Here is an 18,481-nt window from a genome sequence, read left to right on the forward strand (position 1 = left end):
CCAAGTGTTTAAAATGAATTGGTACATTACCTCATCAGGTTTGCTCTTGCCTTTGCGAGGCTGCAGAATACAGAAATAGAAAATTAATATTTATGCTAATTTGCCAACTAAGCATAAAGATATTATGCCTCATTATTGGGTGAAACTCGCATCAAAATCAACTCCTACCTCACAACCCATACACTTTTCTCATATTCGTGGGCTTAATGTACTTACTTTGTTTCCTTTAGGTCTTATTTCTTGGTATTCATCATTTCTTGCTCCTCTCAGTTCCTAGAAAATACACCAACTAAAGTAAATACACACCGACCAACACTGAGGAACGATCACAAAATGTAAGTGCACAACTGTAAACAACCACAGGAGGGCAGCAGGGATTAAAGTTGTCTCATTAAATGTACCCTGGTAAGCAACTATTATCTGGTTAATTTTATCTGTTTCTCAGATCTGATCCACATCCTTTTTGACGCATAAGTGGTTCTTACCTGATAATGCGTCTCTGGCTCCCGTCTTCGAATCTGAAATATGTAGATATTGGGTAAATGTAGCAGGTAGGCATCTAAAAACATTTTTTTTCTTTCAGAACTGCAATTTCACGTTTATACAATGTATTACAAACAGGACTGGAGATCACGGCATGGAGTAATGTCTGTGTACAACACATGCTATGCTGTACCTGCCATGTGGCTAATTTAAATATACTTAAAAATTCAATTAATTTAAAACTTAAATTAATCTCACCGGTCTGTCCAGTTGCTGATAATCGGAACTCATCTGAGGCAGATCCAAGTCCTAAGAAATACAGCACGCACGTGGTTTAGTATACATTTGCATTCCTGTTAGGTGGAGCTTTTTGAATTTTGTCACGTTAAAAAATAAATATGATTCTGTTGTAATTTAAGTAGATATTTTAATATAGTGTTAAACCATACTTTCAGAAGCTCTGCCTCTTACCAATCTCTTGAAATTCATTTTTAATGTGTGTGCGCGCGGGCGTTATGAACGCGCGAATAAAAGAAAAACCTTAAAGGGTTAGTTCACCCAAAAATGAAAATTCTGTCATCATTTACAAACCCTCAAGTTGTTCCAAACCTATATGAATTTCTTTCTTCTGCTGAACACATAAGAAGATATTTTTAAGAATGTCGGTAACCAAACATTTGATTGATAGGCCCCACTGACTTCCATAGTATAGAAAAAAAAATTCCGTTTAGTTACCGAGATTGTTCAAAATATCTGATTTGTTCAGCAGAAGAAAGAAATTAATACAAGTTTAGAGCAACTTGAGGGTGAGTAAATGAATTTTGATTTTTTTGTGTGTGAACTATCCCTTTAAGGTGCGCATTATCCTGACGGTTAAAGGAAGTTGGGCCTAAATGTAGTGCAAAAGTCTTTGGCCACCACCAGCTTTGTTGGTTTAATGACCATCCATATTTATTTTTCAGTCTCTTTATTATGATACAAACAGAAAAGACAGAAAATATGTACACAAAATGTAAAAAAAAAAAAAAAAAAAAAAGAAGAAGAAAAGAGAAGAAAATCTTTAAGCAAAAATCAGTATTTAGTGCGACCTCCTGGACTTCTTCCAGTTTCTCAAAGAAGAAAATCTAAGAAACTTCTCATCAGATTTTGAAAGTTTTCTTGGTCTTCCAGTCCTTTTCCATTCCATTTAGGTTTAAGAGAGCCGGTTCCTGCTATTGCTCAAGTGTAAGTGGAGGTACTAAATACTTTCCTCTTTATCCTATAAAAGCTGTTTTTTTTCTCCTGATTTTTCCCCCCTCAGTTTTTAATACATACAAATTTACTGCATTTTCTGGTTATATTCTAATAAAGAGACTGAGAAATAATTATAAATGGTCATTATATCATTGCTAAAACAACATCTAATGGTGGCCTAAGACTTTTGCACATTAACCACAAACATTAGATTAAAAGTTAGCCAGGGCTCATATTTTCACCTGGCAGTAAAAAGACCCTATTGAACAAGATACCGCGCTCTCCTGATTGCTCGAATGTTTTCTGTTAGGATCAAAATAACTTGACAAAACATTAACACTGCCATTATTTATCACTTTATTATGTCCTTTACATTTTAAAAAATATATCACAAAAAGGTTAGTGTTTTTAGTCTTTAAAATAGCTGACTGTTAGTGGTACTAGGGGTGTCAAAAAGACAATATTGCTTGAGATGAAACTCAACAGATAACGAAAGTAAAAGTTATTGCTTAAAACGTTTTTGATTGTAAAAGGAAGTAACTTAATAAATACATATTTTATGTATAGCAACAAAAAATTTTTTTTTTAAACTGACTTTGTGATACAAGAAAACTAATAAATATCATTTTCATGTTTAAAAATTGAGAGTTTCATATTTTATCAAATAAAAAGCACTTCATAGTAGGAATGACGCATTCAGTGCAATATATGTCAACGCATATTGAAGTATATTTGAACCTTGAACATGAACCTCTACCTGGGAGATAAGTATTAATGATAACTCACTGTATAGACAGGCTCATTGGGGTCACGGGCCGGGGTCGCAGTCTCTGGAGGAACAGGCCCTTCCTTTGTAAACTAAGCCATACAAGGCAGAACACAGGTTAATATTTAAAACCGTGAGGTAAATTTCTTCACTTGGAACAATTTGTGCATGCACTCAGCTTACCTTCTCTCGGAAGTAGAGAGCAGTGAAAATGATAGAATACAGCAGGAGAAAAACATCTAAAATATAGCAATTTGTTGGGTCGCTCATAGAGGCCTCTGCGAATAGAACAAACAACTGTAAGACTTTCATAAAGCAAGTACACGACTAAAACATTTGGTGGCTCTTCTTATTTATCGAGGTTTTGTAATGTCTCTCTCCTTTTCTTCCTTTCCCCGCATAGTTGGATTTGTAATGTTAAATAATAAGAAAGAATAAAAGAAAATGAGAAAAAAAAAAAAAAAAAAAAAACATTTATGAGAGAGCACCTCTAGAGCCTAAACTGCCAGATGATTAAATACAGAGAGAAAATTTGATATATTTATTTAGATTAAATTAGGAGGCAACTAAGAATTCCCCTATCCCAAGGCTTTCATGTCTCTGGAGTCACTTATTAATATACAATGAATTTCTCTCATATTAATCCTTGCAAATCATATTTAAATGTGGGTTTAATGCAGGGCATCCCAATAACACTTAAACTCATCAATTATCACATTGGACGAATAGAATGCAAACTAGCTTTACAATTTTATAAATAAACCACCGAGACCAGTTAAAACTTCTTGAAATGATTAGAGGAACCAATCAAAGATGGATGTCTAAGTATTATAGATGGTGTCTTAACAGTGCACACATGTATGAAACATTTAATCAGATATTACATCTCAATATATGACCGACTCTCTTATAAACAAGCCAAAATAAATCTATAGACAATGTTTGAGATTATTAGATGTTTCCTGAAGCCTGTAAATGTCTTGATTGGGCACAAAACAAGTATATACCTCTTCTAATAAAACATAATTAAAACAAGTGTGGTTTTAAATAACTTAAATGTGTATATGAAAATCTAACTATATGCACCATGGTTTGCCATAACTACACAACACAAATGGTGAAAAGAGCAAAAATTCAGCTACACAGACAAAACTGGAGATACAATGCATTTGAATTTAAATTAATAAAGTTTTAACATGCGATATATCTTCATTCATTCATTGTTGTCCCTCTTAAATAAGGGGCCACACCCAAAAACTTTACGAATATTGCATTGCGATCGATTCATTTTATACGGATAAACTTCAATATCTAACTTGACATTTAACTTTAATCAATGAATGTTAACTGTAATCAGTTTTTAAAGATGGCAAGACATTCCTGCACTAATGATACTTACTGATCATTAGGACAAATAAAAAACAACATTCAAATAATTAGACAAAGATAAGTGTGTAATGCAAGCAGGACTCTCCTAAGAAATAAACGTTGGTCTACTCAACCCATCACGCCACTACTTTTGAAATATATAAATAATGTTTTGGATAGGTAGATAATGGTTAGATAATTGCTACATGCACCATACTTTAAGCACACAGCTTTGTCGACAGATTATGATTTGGCACGTCGTATTTTGTGCACGTACTCTGATCTCAAACTGCTTGTTGAAATATGGTCCAGTAATAATAATAAAGTAAAGAGCCTCATTCCTCACTCTCATCCGTCATTTATTTCTACATTAATTAAGAACATTTAGAGGTTCACAAAACAGTCCTTTATGAAAAAAACCCTGCACTCATGCCTTCCTGTTAGAGACAACAGGGGCCCAAGCTCCTACCTGTCTCTCTGTGATCTCTGTGTAAATGTGTGTGTGTAATCTAGTTCGGTGGTTTCTTTGCATGGGTCTAGTTAAGTGCAAGAATGAGCTCAAAACAGTGAAGTCCTTGTTGCATCACTGCAGATCAAATAGGTGTTTATGGGGGCTGGTGGATGAGGGTTAGCAAACTGACCACGCACATTTCACATGCCTTAGTGGCACAAATGCATTTTATTCCCTGCAAGTTCATTGCATGAAACAAGGACTTAGAGATAATCAAATTAAAAATGACATAGGTCTAGACATAGGCCTACGTATAAAATAAAATCTTTATACATTTATCACTAATGCATTCCTTATCATAAACTGTTTTATTTGCTTCATATAAAATGACGATAATCACAAGAAGGTGCTTTAATTTTAAGATCCTAATTACATTGAAGAAGCTATTAATGCTAAAATAAAGTTTTGTATCCAATGACATGGTTATCAAAACTGATGAATTAAGAAAATTAGCTGTTAAGGGAGGATTATTATATACAACAGATTCAATGATTTTGCAATTTTTTCTAAATGCCAGAAATTTCTATGTGGATTTGAATTTGAGCTAAAAAAAAAAAAACATATATGTAAAAGGTTATGGCGTCTACAATATCTGTTTTCTCTCTGTTGCCTCAAACTTGCAAACAGATTTAAAAAAAAAAACTTTTATAAAACTTTCATTCCATAATTAAAAATAAGGTACTTTATTTTAGTGTCGTTACATGTAGTTACTGTAGTAATAACTAAAAATGATGCATACCCAACCCTAAACAAAAATAAACCCTAATCCTAAGTACATGTAGTTACGTAATATTACTCGGTACTTAAATGTATAATTACAGTGTAACAAAGACACCTTAAAATAAAGTGTAACCAAAAACAATGATTCAAATTTACTGAATACATAATTGGTTTATGCATGTTCTGTTGCTGTGTCTGTTTAAGATAATTACGACAAACACTACACATATAATAATAATATTTAAATTATTATAATAATTCATTACTAAATATGGTAAATAAGAAGTATCCTAAACTTGATGTCTAAGCGATCGTTAATGTTGTTGAGTTTTTTGAAAGGCCGCCATTTACTGATCTTGCCAATTTTGACTTTAAGTTTCACAAGAGGAGAGTGTAGGTTTTAGAACTGCTTTTGTTGGATCCTCCTTTTTTAATCTCAGGAAACAACATTTAAACATGAAGATGACAGTTACAAACCATCATAGCACTGCTGAAAAGCCTTCATCTTTTTAGACATTGTTCTGCAAACACAAGTCTCTTAAAACTGTTGTTATATGTCATGCTACAAGTCTTGCTGGTTGTACATGGAAACTAAAATGGCCACATGAAGAGGTGTTTGACCCCAATCTTTCTTTACAGGAGAAAATGCACACACACACACACGCGCGCACAAAAAAACAAAAAAACGTTATAAAAAATGTCTAATATTCAATTTCTAGACATTTACTCCAGACAATGACAAGTACATATTTACAACCACCGAGACCTGTATAGTAAACCATCAAAACTCTGCGCTGGATGTTCTAGATGTATGGCACCCTGTGCAACAAATATGTAAAGAGTAAAATAAATGATTTTACCTGCAGAGGACACATGTGTGACCAAGAACAATATAGTGGTTGTCCTGCTCATTTCCATAACATTCCCTGAAACAATATTTCTGTGGATGCTGTTCCTTCCTGTTGCTTGGCCTGTAGGTGATGTGCAGCAGTTTTTAGCCTTTCTGTTTTGATTGCTTCTACTGTGTCAACTTTTACCTAACAGGAAGTAGCCCTAGCCCTGGGTTTTCTGTTCTAGTGAATGACAACCACTGCCTCCACCAAAGAGTCTCTTGTCCTCTCATCTCAAAAAAAGTCTCACCAGCATTTCCTGTGTATTTTTAGACCCTCACGCTAACAGTTACATGTCTTTCACCAGTATTGCAGGTTACTCCACAGCCATTGTCTGTTGATTTTTTTCCATTAACAGCATTGGGCTGTTAACAAATTTGAATACAAATTTTTCCCTGCAGGAAATTATACACAAAATGTTTGTTTAAACAACTAAGGGAACACACAACTAGGCAACATATTCAGAACAGAGATCATTAAACTTTTCCCTGTAATTCATATAAAAAATAAAGTGTTTTTTTTTTTTTTAATTAAAAATACATAGCAAGTTACAGTTGAAAGATAGTTTGTGCATGTTGTGCCCCCTGCTGTTGCTATCAAGCACTAGTAGTCCAATACTAGTTCAAGTTAGAATATATTTTTTATCAAGGGTTAACTATATAATGATGGCAGATTTTAAACTAAATGTTAAAATACTTTCTCATTTCATAAATGTCAGATCAAGCAAGCTGTCATGTGCTATTGTACATCACCTTTGTTTTTATTTTTATTTTTTTTACTGTTAAAGTCAGATTCCACTGTGACAACGTACTTCATATAGAGCGACATCATGCCACATGATTCAATTAACTGTAGGGCCTATATATGGGCCAATGACATGACAGGTCATTTTTTTTATTTTATTTATTTTTTGTCCAAAGGCCTAAATAATAATCAAAAACAAAGATATGACATCCAAAGTGTAAGGTAGTACAACTAGATCTCTTTTATTGAATCCAAAAGGTTTTAATTATATTATGCTACATATAAAGGTATTTTAAATATTTTGAAGTGTCAAAAGGTTATTTGGTTTAGCCGTCCATGTCCATATATTTTTTATTCTGGCATGATTTTATAACATCATATATCAACAAATGGTTTTATGTGAAAATTATGTGTAGAAGTCCTTGATTTGTTATGAGAAAGAATGTCCGGAAAAATAAATTTCATTGATGTCATTTGGATTAACCAATATAAAGGGACCATTTTGGATCAAGTCATGCTCTCAATATCATGTGACAGGATGTGACATCATTCAGACACCTGAAAAGGACCACATGGTCATGAAGCAAAGTAACTAACTCTCTCTTAAAATGTTTTCACTTGCTTATGCGCATGTCCCGAAACATCAGGTCATTTGGTACAACCTCTACATGGAAAATGTTGTAATATTTTAACAACTTGACTAAATATAAAATGTTTGATTGTCCTAACTAACTAGCTAGATATCAGCCTGTCAGCATTGTTTGAAAATACCATCATTTGCTATAACCAAAAGTGTCATTCGGTAAAACCGAAACTTTTGGTTAAATCGCAAATTTTGTCCCTCTTGTAAAAAATGACAAAAGCAGTGTTAATTGATTATAAAAACCGCATTATCTCTTTCTTAACATGCAATAAAACTTCAAAATTAATTAGCTATATCTCCATTATGTTTTTTTTTACACTTTTATTATTCATAAATGACCCATATATTATCCTGGATAATAATGTTAGAAATGTTTGATAGCTTTAAAGTCTCTAATTGACTTTCCAAAATAAACCTACCTTGAGAACTATTTACTGGAGTCAGCCTTATTATTGCTGCCAGTGTTTGATTCATTTCATCAGTTCATCATATCAGGCTCTTTCAGTATACCATTGCAAGCAACACAGTAAAAGGGCAAAAGATCAGGTATCGCACTTCTGTGATGGCATTCTGGAATGGTCCTAAAATCTTTAGCCTCCTTGTAAATTGTCTCTGTAATGTGACACTTCAGTCACATGCATCCTCATTCCAATGCTCTTTACATCATTCATCTAGGTATCTTATGTGTGCTGTTAAATCTATGTAGCATCTATATGTTTTCACCATATTTCCCCATGTTTAAATACAGTTTAATGGCCACAGGAAACATGCAATAAGCAATAACCATGTCAAAATAAAATGCAAAAAGAAGTCGTTTTCTGTTGCCTATTGTATTTATTCAGTCAGTCACACAATTAAATGTTTTAAGTAAATTATTTTATTACTCACTGACTATCCAGGAACAACAACAACAAACTACTTAGAGAAATATAGTAGGCTATCTATGATGTGACAAATCATGAACTGTCGTGCGTGAGAGGTAGGACAGCAAATAGGCTATGTATAATACAAGTTTATTAGTATTGATATCAAGGCAACATTTGTCTTCTTTTTGTTAAAAAAACAACACATAAATTATATGAAATTAAAAACAAGAAAAACATGCGCATGCGCATTGCTGCTGTTGCGTGATTCTAGCACTCGCTCACATGACATGACGGTGGCGTTTCCTACTGCGGTTACGAGAAACTAAACAAACCTGACCCATTGCGTTTATCAGATGTAGATGTAGGCATAGCGGCAGGTCAAACCGACCGTATATGTTTGCGCCATCACGACAGTTATCTGAAGAGCCCGTTTGAAGACGCAGATTGCACAGTCTGTTATCATCTGTTTTTGTATCGAGTGTGTTTTGATTTACTTTGGCAAGAAACATGATCCCCATCATCCGCAAACAAAACATGCCCACCGGGGCAATTTTTAGCCTGCTGTTGGGTAAGTTTGATTTAAATATAGTGTATTTTGGGCAGCAGGCTGTTCGGTCTGGTTTTATTTGGATTAATTAATTGATTAATTATTAAGAATAAACAAGCCCATCTATTTATGGAGGACGCCGTGATTTTTCTTTTTTAATTTAAAATCTTTGTTTCCTTTTAAATAATGGTGTTTATTCCTGCTATTCATTGGCCTAAGTAGGCCCGCTGTGTAAGGAAAGCTGAGAATTACTTATATATTTATTTACTTATTTAAAAAAAAAAAAAAAAAAACTTTTACTTATTAACAGATATGACTTGTATGTAAAACTATTTATTTCGTTACGGAAAATTACTATCATCATGTATCTGACTACGTTGTTACCTGCTTCTACACTTCGAAAGGTGGGCACAGATACTTTTTACCTATTTAAAAAAAAAATATATATATATATAAATATTCATTAAGAAATGAGAAATATCATTGAAATTTTCTATATGTAATTTGAAGACCCTCCTCATGGGCGCCACCATGTTGACGTCAAAAGACCAGCCTGTCATTTAATTGGATGAGTTGCTTTTAATAATAAATATAATAATACATTAGTAATAATAATGTTAATAAAATAAACAGGTTTGATGTGAAGGAGCAGCAGTTAGTAAACAAACATCATACATCCAGGTCAATAGGTGTCAGTATAAATTCTAAAACCTCTTATATTATTGGAATTAATAAACAAAGTATAACCAAAACTTACTGAGTGCACATTTAACCCTAAGCAGTGCTACAACTCATCTAGAACCTTATACAAAAACAATGTTTTCATTACAGCTCTTACTATACATCAGACTTTGACCACTGATGTATCGCCCACCGTTGTCACCGCTGAAACCAGCTCTCCTCCGGCCTCTCCTGCAACCCCTGGCCCCCCTGAGCGGGGCAACTACAATGTCACCAACAGCACTGACACTGTCTGTCTATTGGCACGGATGGGCCTGCAACTCAACATAAGCTTTACTTCAAGCTCTCATGGCAAGGTACTACATGGCACATATAACTTTCACTTTCGTGGGACAAAAGTAGCTTGAAACATTCTGCTAATTATCTACTTTTCTGTTCGGTGGGTAACAAGCGTATTTTAAATTACATGCATGTGAGTGGATAATCCCAGAATTTTCATTTTTGGTTGAACCATTCCTTTAATTTTCCAGTTTATAACAGGAACCTGAAATGGACAAAAGGACACATGTATGCTTTATTTCTATGACATCTTTATTTCCATTATATATTGTTATTATTAAAAGTTTTTGGTTATGTAAATAAAGGGATTTGCTGGGATAAAGGGATTTGTAAGTAATTTAGAGTAAAGAAGGTTTGGTCCTTAATATAATCTGAATGTAAACATGCTTTTCAGACTGTCCAGGAGGTCTTGAACCTGCATCCAAACCTGATTAAAGTCTCTGGATCCTGCACGCCAGACTTTGCAACTCTCAAGCTGACTGAGGACAACATTAGTCTGACTTTTAGCTTCTCTTTAGTAAGTTACGAATCTTCTTCTAGTATTTCTTAGGATGCACCTATCGTGATTTTTCATTGCTGATTCAGATTCCGTTTTTTTACAAGCAAATTTGCAGATTCCGATACCGGTTGCCCATTTCCCCCCCCTTTGTTTCACCCTCTTATTCGGACACAAATAATACAATTTCATGTTTTTTATTTTCAATTTAATGTTTGTATCTCCCAGGATACGTTGCCGCTTTGGGGGTATAAATGAATTGAAGACAGAATGCTTGTTTAGCAATGCTTGTTACAACATTTAAGCCACATTTTTAAGACATTTTATTCTCTTTCTTTATGTAAACATTCTTTATAACGTTTTGTATACTGCCTATTCATGAATATATTAGCCTACTGTATCATATTTGCGCTTATAAACACTACTTCAATAGGCATTATACAGAGGTAAGAGGAAAAGAAAATGCCATAAAAACTTGCAAAACCCCCACCCTAAATTCAGTATTTTTATTTTTATTCCAATATTTCGAGCATCGCGAACAGTAAGCCTTGTACAGTATCTGCTGGCGCATCTGCTGTCCTCTTTTGGTCTGTCTTCAGCGTGTTCCATCTCTGGCCAGTGTTAACGTCTTGTTTACAGACTTTGTAATATTTCCACACAAATTACATTTTGGGAAATGATTGCAATGCAGATTGAATGCAAGTCCGGAATAGAGAATGGCCAAAATAAAACGAAAAATCATCCATAAATCGGAACCGGTTCCGATTTATGGCCGGTCGACCGGTGCATCTTTAATTATTTCCTCTAATGTCCCCTCAAATTAACCACACATATGGAATATACTTAATTGCTTTTCAGAATTCCACATCAAACAAATATCATCTTAGTGGTTTGGAGCTGTCAGCTGCATTGCCTGATATGGCTAGTAAGTCTGTTTTAAATAGCCCATGTATAATAGAAGTTGTAATTTTTAAGTTAAGTTCTCTGGAAAGCTGACTTTTTTTTCTTTTCTTTTTTCTAGAGCGGATTGTTTTCAGTAATACCACTCTGAACTACATGGTGGGAACACTGGGCCATTCTTACATGTGCCAGAAGGAGAAGACCTTGAGTGTTACACAGGATTTCTCTCTGAACACTTTCCAGCTTCAAGTGCAACCTTTCGGCGTCAATGGAGATTTTGGAGCAGGTATTTTTTTTTCTTTCTCTCTCTTACCATTTCTCAATTTTGTCCTTTCATTCTTCAAGGAATTTTCCAGATTCAACACAGAATCGGCAGCATGGAAATCTTAGTTGCCATAACATCGTGCAGCTGATAAAGCTAGTAACTTTTGCACAATGTCCACACAAGTAAACAGAATTGTTTATCTACTAAGAACATTAGTCCCATCCAGGATTTTTATAGTTAACTAAAACTAAAGCCATTTTTGTTACTTAAAATAAAATATAAAAAACTTTAATTTCAGCTAGTTGCCAAGGCAACATTTTTTTGTCCATTTAGTTCAACTTGATGTATTAAAATGACTAAAACTGAAAATAAAAATAGAAACTATAAAATGACAAAAACCCACAACAAAATAACTGAAACTTTAAAGTGCCCCTATTATGCTATTTTAAATGTCCCTAATTTTGTTTTGGAGATCTCCTATAATATGTGTACATGTATCCAATGTCAAAAAACACTTTCATTTTCTCATAATTACATTGCACATCACCTCTTTTCTCACAGTGTCTGAAACGGCTCAATAATGGATCCAGTCTATCTAAATCCCTCCTTTCCCGAGAGCTTCCTCTGCTCTGATTGGTCAGATGTCCCAGTCCCTTGTGATTGGTCTACTGCTTACAGCTTGTGTCAGAAACGAAATGCCCATTATCTGAATTTCAGCTACCGTATCATTTTCAGTGTGACTCCTCATCCTTTGGAAGTGCATGCAAAGTGGATTCACAGCACAGAAAACGTTTTCAACAAGACGTGTTGCCATTTGTTGCTTCTCAGCTACAACTACAGTGTTTGAGGGCGGGTCAAAGTAAATGTTGTTCGTAGGCAGCCAATGAAGAACATAGACTGGCATTATGCAAATTTGTTACAAACCTATGTTGATATGTTATGGAAGTGAGACTGGATTAGCTGACGACTTGTTTCAGCAGTTTGGCCGAATCGATTCTTTCTTTTAGGAGACAAAAACTTTATTTGTTGTGCATTTTGATCTTTAAAAACGTATAAGACATTTCACATTCAAAAACAGCTATGTTACACACTGCTTGAAAAGTAATCTTCAAGAAAGCATAATGGGGCACTTTAAAATAAATATGTTATTTTCTGTGATAATCAACATTATATAAAAAATGCTGTCCTTGTGTAGGTACATATATTATGATCATTCATTTATATCCTGAAATACTGATGTGATTGATTAAATAGGTTGTTTTCTTTAACCGTTTCTCATTTTTCTTCTTTTTCCACCCTTTCCACTCCCTCCTCTCACTGTTGCTGTTCTAGCTGAGGAGTGTGAGTTAGACGAGGACGACATGTTGATTCCCATCATTGTGGGTGCTGCCTTGGCTGTTCTAGTGCTCATAGTGATCCTGGCCTACCTTATTGGCAGGAACAGAAGTCATGCAGGCTACCAGACCATCTAAACCCTCCTCGTGTAATCTTTAAGCCAGGATGTGTCGACACCACCGATTTCTGTTCTAATCTGGACTCAACAACGCTACAACTGCAGCAGCCTAGTTTTTTTAACCTGCTCTGCCCTCTGCTGGTGTGTCACACTGCCACTGCTCAGGTGGATCTGGATTTCTGTTGGATTATGTTAAACACATAGTATAATTAATGCATACATAAGGGTACGGGACAAAATCTAAGGTGTCTAGGTCATGCTGAGGTATTGTTTCCAGAAACCAGATTATGCCTAGAGGAATTTCTGTTGTTTGTTGACATATAGGCTTAATCTGGGTCTTGGAAAACATACAATCTGTTTGGTACCTCATATTCCTAAATTTAACGTCATGCGTTTATTTATATAAATAGGAGGATTTAGGGAAGCTGATAATGTTGTTACTGTTACATGCTCAGTCTAAAAGGGACTACATATTTAACACTACTTTCTGATCTTGACTACCTTTTGTGATTTTCAGCTGAAAGTTCACATTTGGAGTTAAACACTGTAAAATACAGGTCAGCTTTTGAGATTCACCAGATGTGAGGAAAAAAAAACGTTTATTGTTTTCAACAAAGCCTTGCATAACAATTTTGAATCAAATGTTAATTTATGTTTTAATGAAGAAAAATTCAACATCTAGCCCACATCTCTCCAAATCTGCTTAGTGACTCTGTAAACTGATGTTAAATGGAATATCCACTTTCTAGAGTAGAATAGCCTTCAATAACACTAAATAGCTCAGTTTCTCCCTCATACTACATATCAAAACTATATAGCCTGCTTGCATCCATTTAGCACTGAATTTGCACTCATTCAGAAGCGTTAAAGGGAAATTCTACTAGAGTGAGGAAATATGGTTTTGCACTACTGGATGGACAAAGGGTACTTTGACACTAACACAGCAGGAAGTTCTGAATAACTTGAAGTAGGTTTAGACTATTATAGACCTAGGTAAATGGTTAACTGTTACAAACTCAAGGAGTGCACTGAGAGAAACATGCTTTATAATATGGCGGCTGAATCTCCTTTCTGATTGGCCTTCATATGGAATGACTGCATAAATGTAGTTGTTGTGGATATTGAAGTGTTGCCTTGATTGCTTATGAAGTTCATGTTGTTTTAAGGGAATGCGATTCTGTTTCTAAATAAAATGAAAAATAAAAGACGAGAATGAGTTTGCTTCTTTAATATCTATTAGTTAAACATTGCATATCATCAACAGTATATCTGAACAGAAAACCAGTAAAACCATTGTAAAACAACAAAGCAATGGGCAAAAACCAGTTAAAAAGCATTCTAGTTAAAGGGATAGTTTGCCCAAAAGTGAAAATTGTCACCATTTACTCCCCATCAAAATATCTTCCACAGAAGAAAGTAATTTATACAGGTTTGGAATAACATGACTTCAGAAAATGACTTTGAATTCAAAAGTTTGACAGTCAGTAGAAGTTTTGTCAGTAAAAAAACACTGAAGACTGGAGTAATGGCTTCTGAAAATTCAACTTTGCATCACAGGAATACATTACATCTATAAACATTTAAATATTTTAAATTATAAAATACTAATATTGTGCAATATTTTAATCAACCTTGGTGAGCATTAGGCACTTCTTTTAAAAACATTATAACACTATACCGACCCTTAACATTTGAATGGTATTGTGTCCCTTGAAGCTTTTCTCTTAAACATTTATATAATTAATTTGTGACATTTTTTTCCCACATAGTAAATAATAGATCTCACACATGCAGTCAGAACTTTGTCCATGTTCCCCATTTAGTGTGAAGGATGGTTTTTGTCAGAAGTAATGCGATTTCTACACATCTTCCTGAGTTTAGTGATTGTTGCTGTAGAGAGGCCTCCTGGCTCCATAAAGATTTTCTGAAGTTAGAGGACAAATAATCATCTTTAGAACAAAACTATCATTATAAAGAGTCCTGAAAGTATTAGCTTAGTTAGTGAACAAATGGCATCCACAGAATTTACCTGCATGAATATATGGCAGTCTTCTACGTACTCCCCTTGAGTGATCTGTTTGAAGCGTTCACAGATTTCTGGGAGACTCTGTGCCTGTGAGATGAGGTTCTGATGGTGACCAATCAGTGTCAAAGCCACACGGAACAGGATCTTGGATCCCTCGTAGAAAAGGCAGTCCCATATTCTCAGCACTGTCTGAAAGAAGCACCCAGCCACCGATCATTACGTTCAATATCGGCATCAAAAACTCTACTTATACTACAAAAAACTGGCTAATCATTTCATAAGGACAGAAGTTTGTTCAATGACTGCACAGTTTACCATTGATCTCTTTTAACAAAGAACAACCTTTGACTTTAATCCTCACCTCTACAGGAAGGATGTCAATGTATAGGCAGATGAACCAGCGTGAGACCACCAGGGTCCACATTACGTTGTGCCGGTTCATGGCCTGCCAGACAGCAGGAACCTTCATCCTGACAAGCTCCCCAAGCACCTCCTGATCCATTTTAAGCCCCAGCATAGTTGGTGTGTAATAGTCTAAATTAATATATATATATTTATATGGAACATAATACAGAATGGAATTATGATTAATTCATAATCATGAGTATTTACGAGTTAAACAGGAAGTTCAGATGTCCAATATGTAAACTATTAACAACTTTGCAGAGCATTCATTACATTGATGTTCATTTAAACCAATGTTAATCTACAGTGCTAAAGAGATAATTCACCCAAAACTGAAAATCTTTCTTCTATGGAACAAAAGATATTTTGAAGAATGTTGGTAACCAAACCATTTTGGTGACAATTGACTTCAACCGTATGAGAAAAAAAAAAAAACAAACAAACAAAAAAAAAAAAAACCTGAGCTATTTCTCAAAATATCTTTTTTTCTTTCCAGGAGAAAGAAAGTCATACAGGTTTGGAATTTTCATTATTAGATGGGTGAACTATCCCTTTAATTAATGGCAGGATTTTGGGTTAAATGACATAAAACAATAGCCTAAAACAGCTAAATAGCTTTTTGGCCATTGGTTATTTTATTTATAACACTGTCCCCACTCAAAACGTCTAGGTGATGTCACTCGAAAAAGAAAGTCGTTAAGGTGCATAATTAATATGCATGATGTTTTGAAGAAGTCTCGGTTATACTGTATACAATAGTGGGTAAAAGTGACAGACCTGGTAAGATCTTCCCAAGTAAAGCATCCATTAACCAGAACGACTTCTCTTCATCTTTGGTGATGATGAGGAGGTATCCAGCAATAAAGTTCATTCCCTAAAAAGGCAACATTGAATACATTTCAGTAGCCTATACTGATTTGAAAGCAAACGGGTACAACAGGTTCCATCATAATATTGACAGGGTAAACAATGCAAAATTACAACAGTGTCTTACTTCCTCACTTGTTATAATTGACTATTCACTAATATCCTTACACAATAATAGTTTTAGATACTCATCTACACTGGGAAGTTCAATACATCCTGGATTCAAGTGACACTTCAGTGTAAAAGGGCATGTGTAAATGACAGTAGTCGGCCTACCTGACAGTAACCAACATCCTTATTGTGGTGTCCATAACCAAGAAGTACATTAAACAGGGCTTTTTGTAAACATGGTTGAGAGGAGTCACGGAACTGAATGTTGTCAGGGAAGGTTCTGTGCATATCTGGGGGAAAATATCGAATCTCAGAAGTATTTTGTTTCCAATATGACCTGTTCTATCTCTATTCAGAATTGAATAAAAATGTAAAATAAAATATAGTTTCAGGAGAAGTAACTTGCCGGCATGTATGGTCTCCTCTATTTTAGGGTCATGCTCAGCCGTTAATAGAGAATGATAGTACCCAGGATTCCTCTCCAACTGGTCCTGGGCTCCACTAGCTGCCATCCAGATCTGAGTGCGATGTTCACACGGAACCCCCTTCCTCACATATCGCTTCACTGCAAACCCAAACGACAGCTTCACAAAAGTTAAACATTTTCTTATGAGATATAAAATATAAATGCCCACCTTTAAGATTCTTCTCCACTTTCACAGTGCCCTGCAAAAGTTTAGACCACTTCTTTGACCTTCTAGTGACAACATCTAAATACTCAGACATTAGCTCCTCATTGGATTCATAGCTGGAATCCTCTGATCTCTCAAATCCATATTGGTCAACTCTACAGACACATTTAAAGGTTTACTGTCAATGTGAAAGAATAACAACAGAAACTTTAATAAAAATAAAAGCCATAAAACTATAAAATTATGAAGTTATGAGTTCAGTATTATTTTCTTTAAATTACATTTTCTGAAATGTTTCCTTATGTTTATATAAATGACATCGACGCAAACATCACCTGACGCACAGGTGTTTTGGACCACATCTCGTGGAGGCCGTCACAGTATCAATAATAAAGCGAATGTTATAAGTATATCACTTCATTAGAGGAATATAAAGTTACGTTCATACCTCTGGCAGTCGTTGTTGTCTGAACTGGCAGAGCATTCCCTGCTTTGATCATTGAGGTGATTCTCCATGTAGAGTTTATCGCGTCTCTTGCAGCGGACACTAACTGAGACGAGGTGTTTACATAAACTCCTCCCCTACAGAAACCTGTCATATGCACAGGTTAATTATTTCATGTTGCGCTTTACCTGTTTGGTTTATAGTGTGCGATTGAATAAGTAAGTCTATAATTTAACTCGAGGGCTAGACCATTTTATTTAATTTTAAAGATTTATATAGCTTATTTAGGATATATAGCCTATTTATATATTTTAATGATTTATATTATATATTAATATTTTTAATGATTAATATTGGAACCATGTTCTAAATAATCTTTGCATTTGATCGACCGGCTGCTGAAGGACCAGCAATTGATTGTATGGCTGAAAAGCTACAAATATTAGGCCAAGACCAACTATTAGAGATATTATTATGTTATTTTTTTAACTTTATATAATATACGGTAATATAATATAATACTTTGACCCATACCAAATATTATTTATTTATTAATTAATGAACTTCACTTACTTTGTACGTCAGTAACCAATATTGATTGGATAATTGCGTGCAAATAAAACTGCATGCAAATAACCCACACAAAACATTTAAAACATTTGAATAAATGTGGAGTATTTTAGTATTTTATGTATTATATCTATCTATTATATTTTCTCTTTATAACATTTAGGAAAGGCATGAAGTTTTCAGAAGTCCTATTCAAAATGAAAAATGACACTGAAGTTGTTTGATTTGTTTTTTGTAAAAATAAATAAATAAATAAATAAATACATATACTTAATAAAATTAATTAATTTTATTTTGTCATGCTTGCTGTATTAAAATAAAATATACAAATACATTCGAAAACGGATATTCTTTTTGTCAGTTTGCTTTGGCAAAATAAAGGTCTCCCAGGCTCTTCTATTTTAAGCAGCATTGCTTAAAATGTTATTTGACTCCTCAGATAGACGAAATGTATTTTTAAAAATTAAGTTAGTCTTCCATTTTTATGTACTGTGAAAGACATAAAGAGAAATGCAAACAA

General features: G+C 34.4%; 3 protein-coding genes across 4 annotated transcripts in view; 1 reads left to right on the plus strand and 2 right to left on the minus strand.

Moving 5' to 3' along the window:
- Nucleotides 1-6,887, minus strand: part of cd247l (CD247 antigen like) — an 8,468-nt gene extending 1,581 nt beyond the window's left edge. Inside the window, exons 1-7 of the mRNA XM_048193434.1 lie at nucleotides 5,942-6,887; nucleotides 2,666-2,760; nucleotides 2,503-2,574; nucleotides 742-792; nucleotides 486-518; nucleotides 217-273; nucleotides 31-60 (exon numbers count right to left, since the gene is read on the minus strand). Of these exons, the coding sequence (XP_048049391.1) occupies nucleotides 31-60; nucleotides 217-273; nucleotides 486-518; nucleotides 742-792; nucleotides 2,503-2,574; nucleotides 2,666-2,760; nucleotides 5,942-5,999 (396 nt within the window). The 5' untranslated portion in view covers nucleotides 6,000-6,887. The remainder of the gene's footprint in view (nucleotides 1-30; nucleotides 61-216; nucleotides 274-485; nucleotides 519-741; nucleotides 793-2,502; nucleotides 2,575-2,665; nucleotides 2,761-5,941) is intronic.
- Nucleotides 6,888-8,479: 1,592 nt separating this feature from the next.
- Nucleotides 8,480-14,113, plus strand: lamp1b (lysosomal associated membrane protein 1b). The gene is made up of 6 exons (XM_048193457.1): nucleotides 8,480-8,792; nucleotides 9,603-9,808; nucleotides 10,186-10,308; nucleotides 11,146-11,212; nucleotides 11,309-11,473; nucleotides 12,785-14,113. Exons 1-6 carry the CDS (start codon nucleotides 8,732-8,734, stop codon nucleotides 12,922-12,924), a joined length of 762 nt encoding a protein of 253 aa, XP_048049414.1. The 5' UTR covers nucleotides 8,480-8,731; the 3' UTR covers nucleotides 12,925-14,113.
- A 5-nt stretch (nucleotides 14,114-14,118) lies between these two features.
- On the minus strand, nucleotides 14,119-17,574 carry grtp1b (growth hormone regulated TBC protein 1b). Of its 2 annotated transcripts, XM_048193449.1 has the most exons (8): nucleotides 17,395-17,574; nucleotides 16,950-17,101; nucleotides 16,721-16,879; nucleotides 16,480-16,604; nucleotides 16,114-16,210; nucleotides 15,293-15,465; nucleotides 14,935-15,120; nucleotides 14,119-14,829 (listed from the first exon to the last, which is right to left on the minus strand). In XM_048193449.1, exons 1-8 carry the CDS (start codon nucleotides 17,460-17,462, stop codon nucleotides 14,725-14,727), a joined length of 1,065 nt encoding a protein of 354 aa, XP_048049406.1. In that variant the 5' UTR covers nucleotides 17,463-17,574; the 3' UTR covers nucleotides 14,119-14,724. The 2 variants fall into 2 exon arrangements, with proteins under 2 accessions (XP_048049406.1, XP_048049407.1); XM_048193450.1 differs by lacking the exon at nucleotides 16,950-17,101 and having other exon boundaries at nucleotides 16,721-16,898; nucleotides 17,395-17,541.
- Nucleotides 17,575-18,481: the final 907 nt, after the last annotated feature.

The sequence above is a fragment of the Megalobrama amblycephala genome, linkage group LG6 (assembly GCF_018812025.1).
Source record: "Megalobrama amblycephala isolate DHTTF-2021 linkage group LG6, ASM1881202v1, whole genome shotgun sequence".
Classification (NCBI taxonomy): Eukaryota; Metazoa; Chordata; class Actinopteri; order Cypriniformes; family Xenocyprididae; genus Megalobrama; species Megalobrama amblycephala.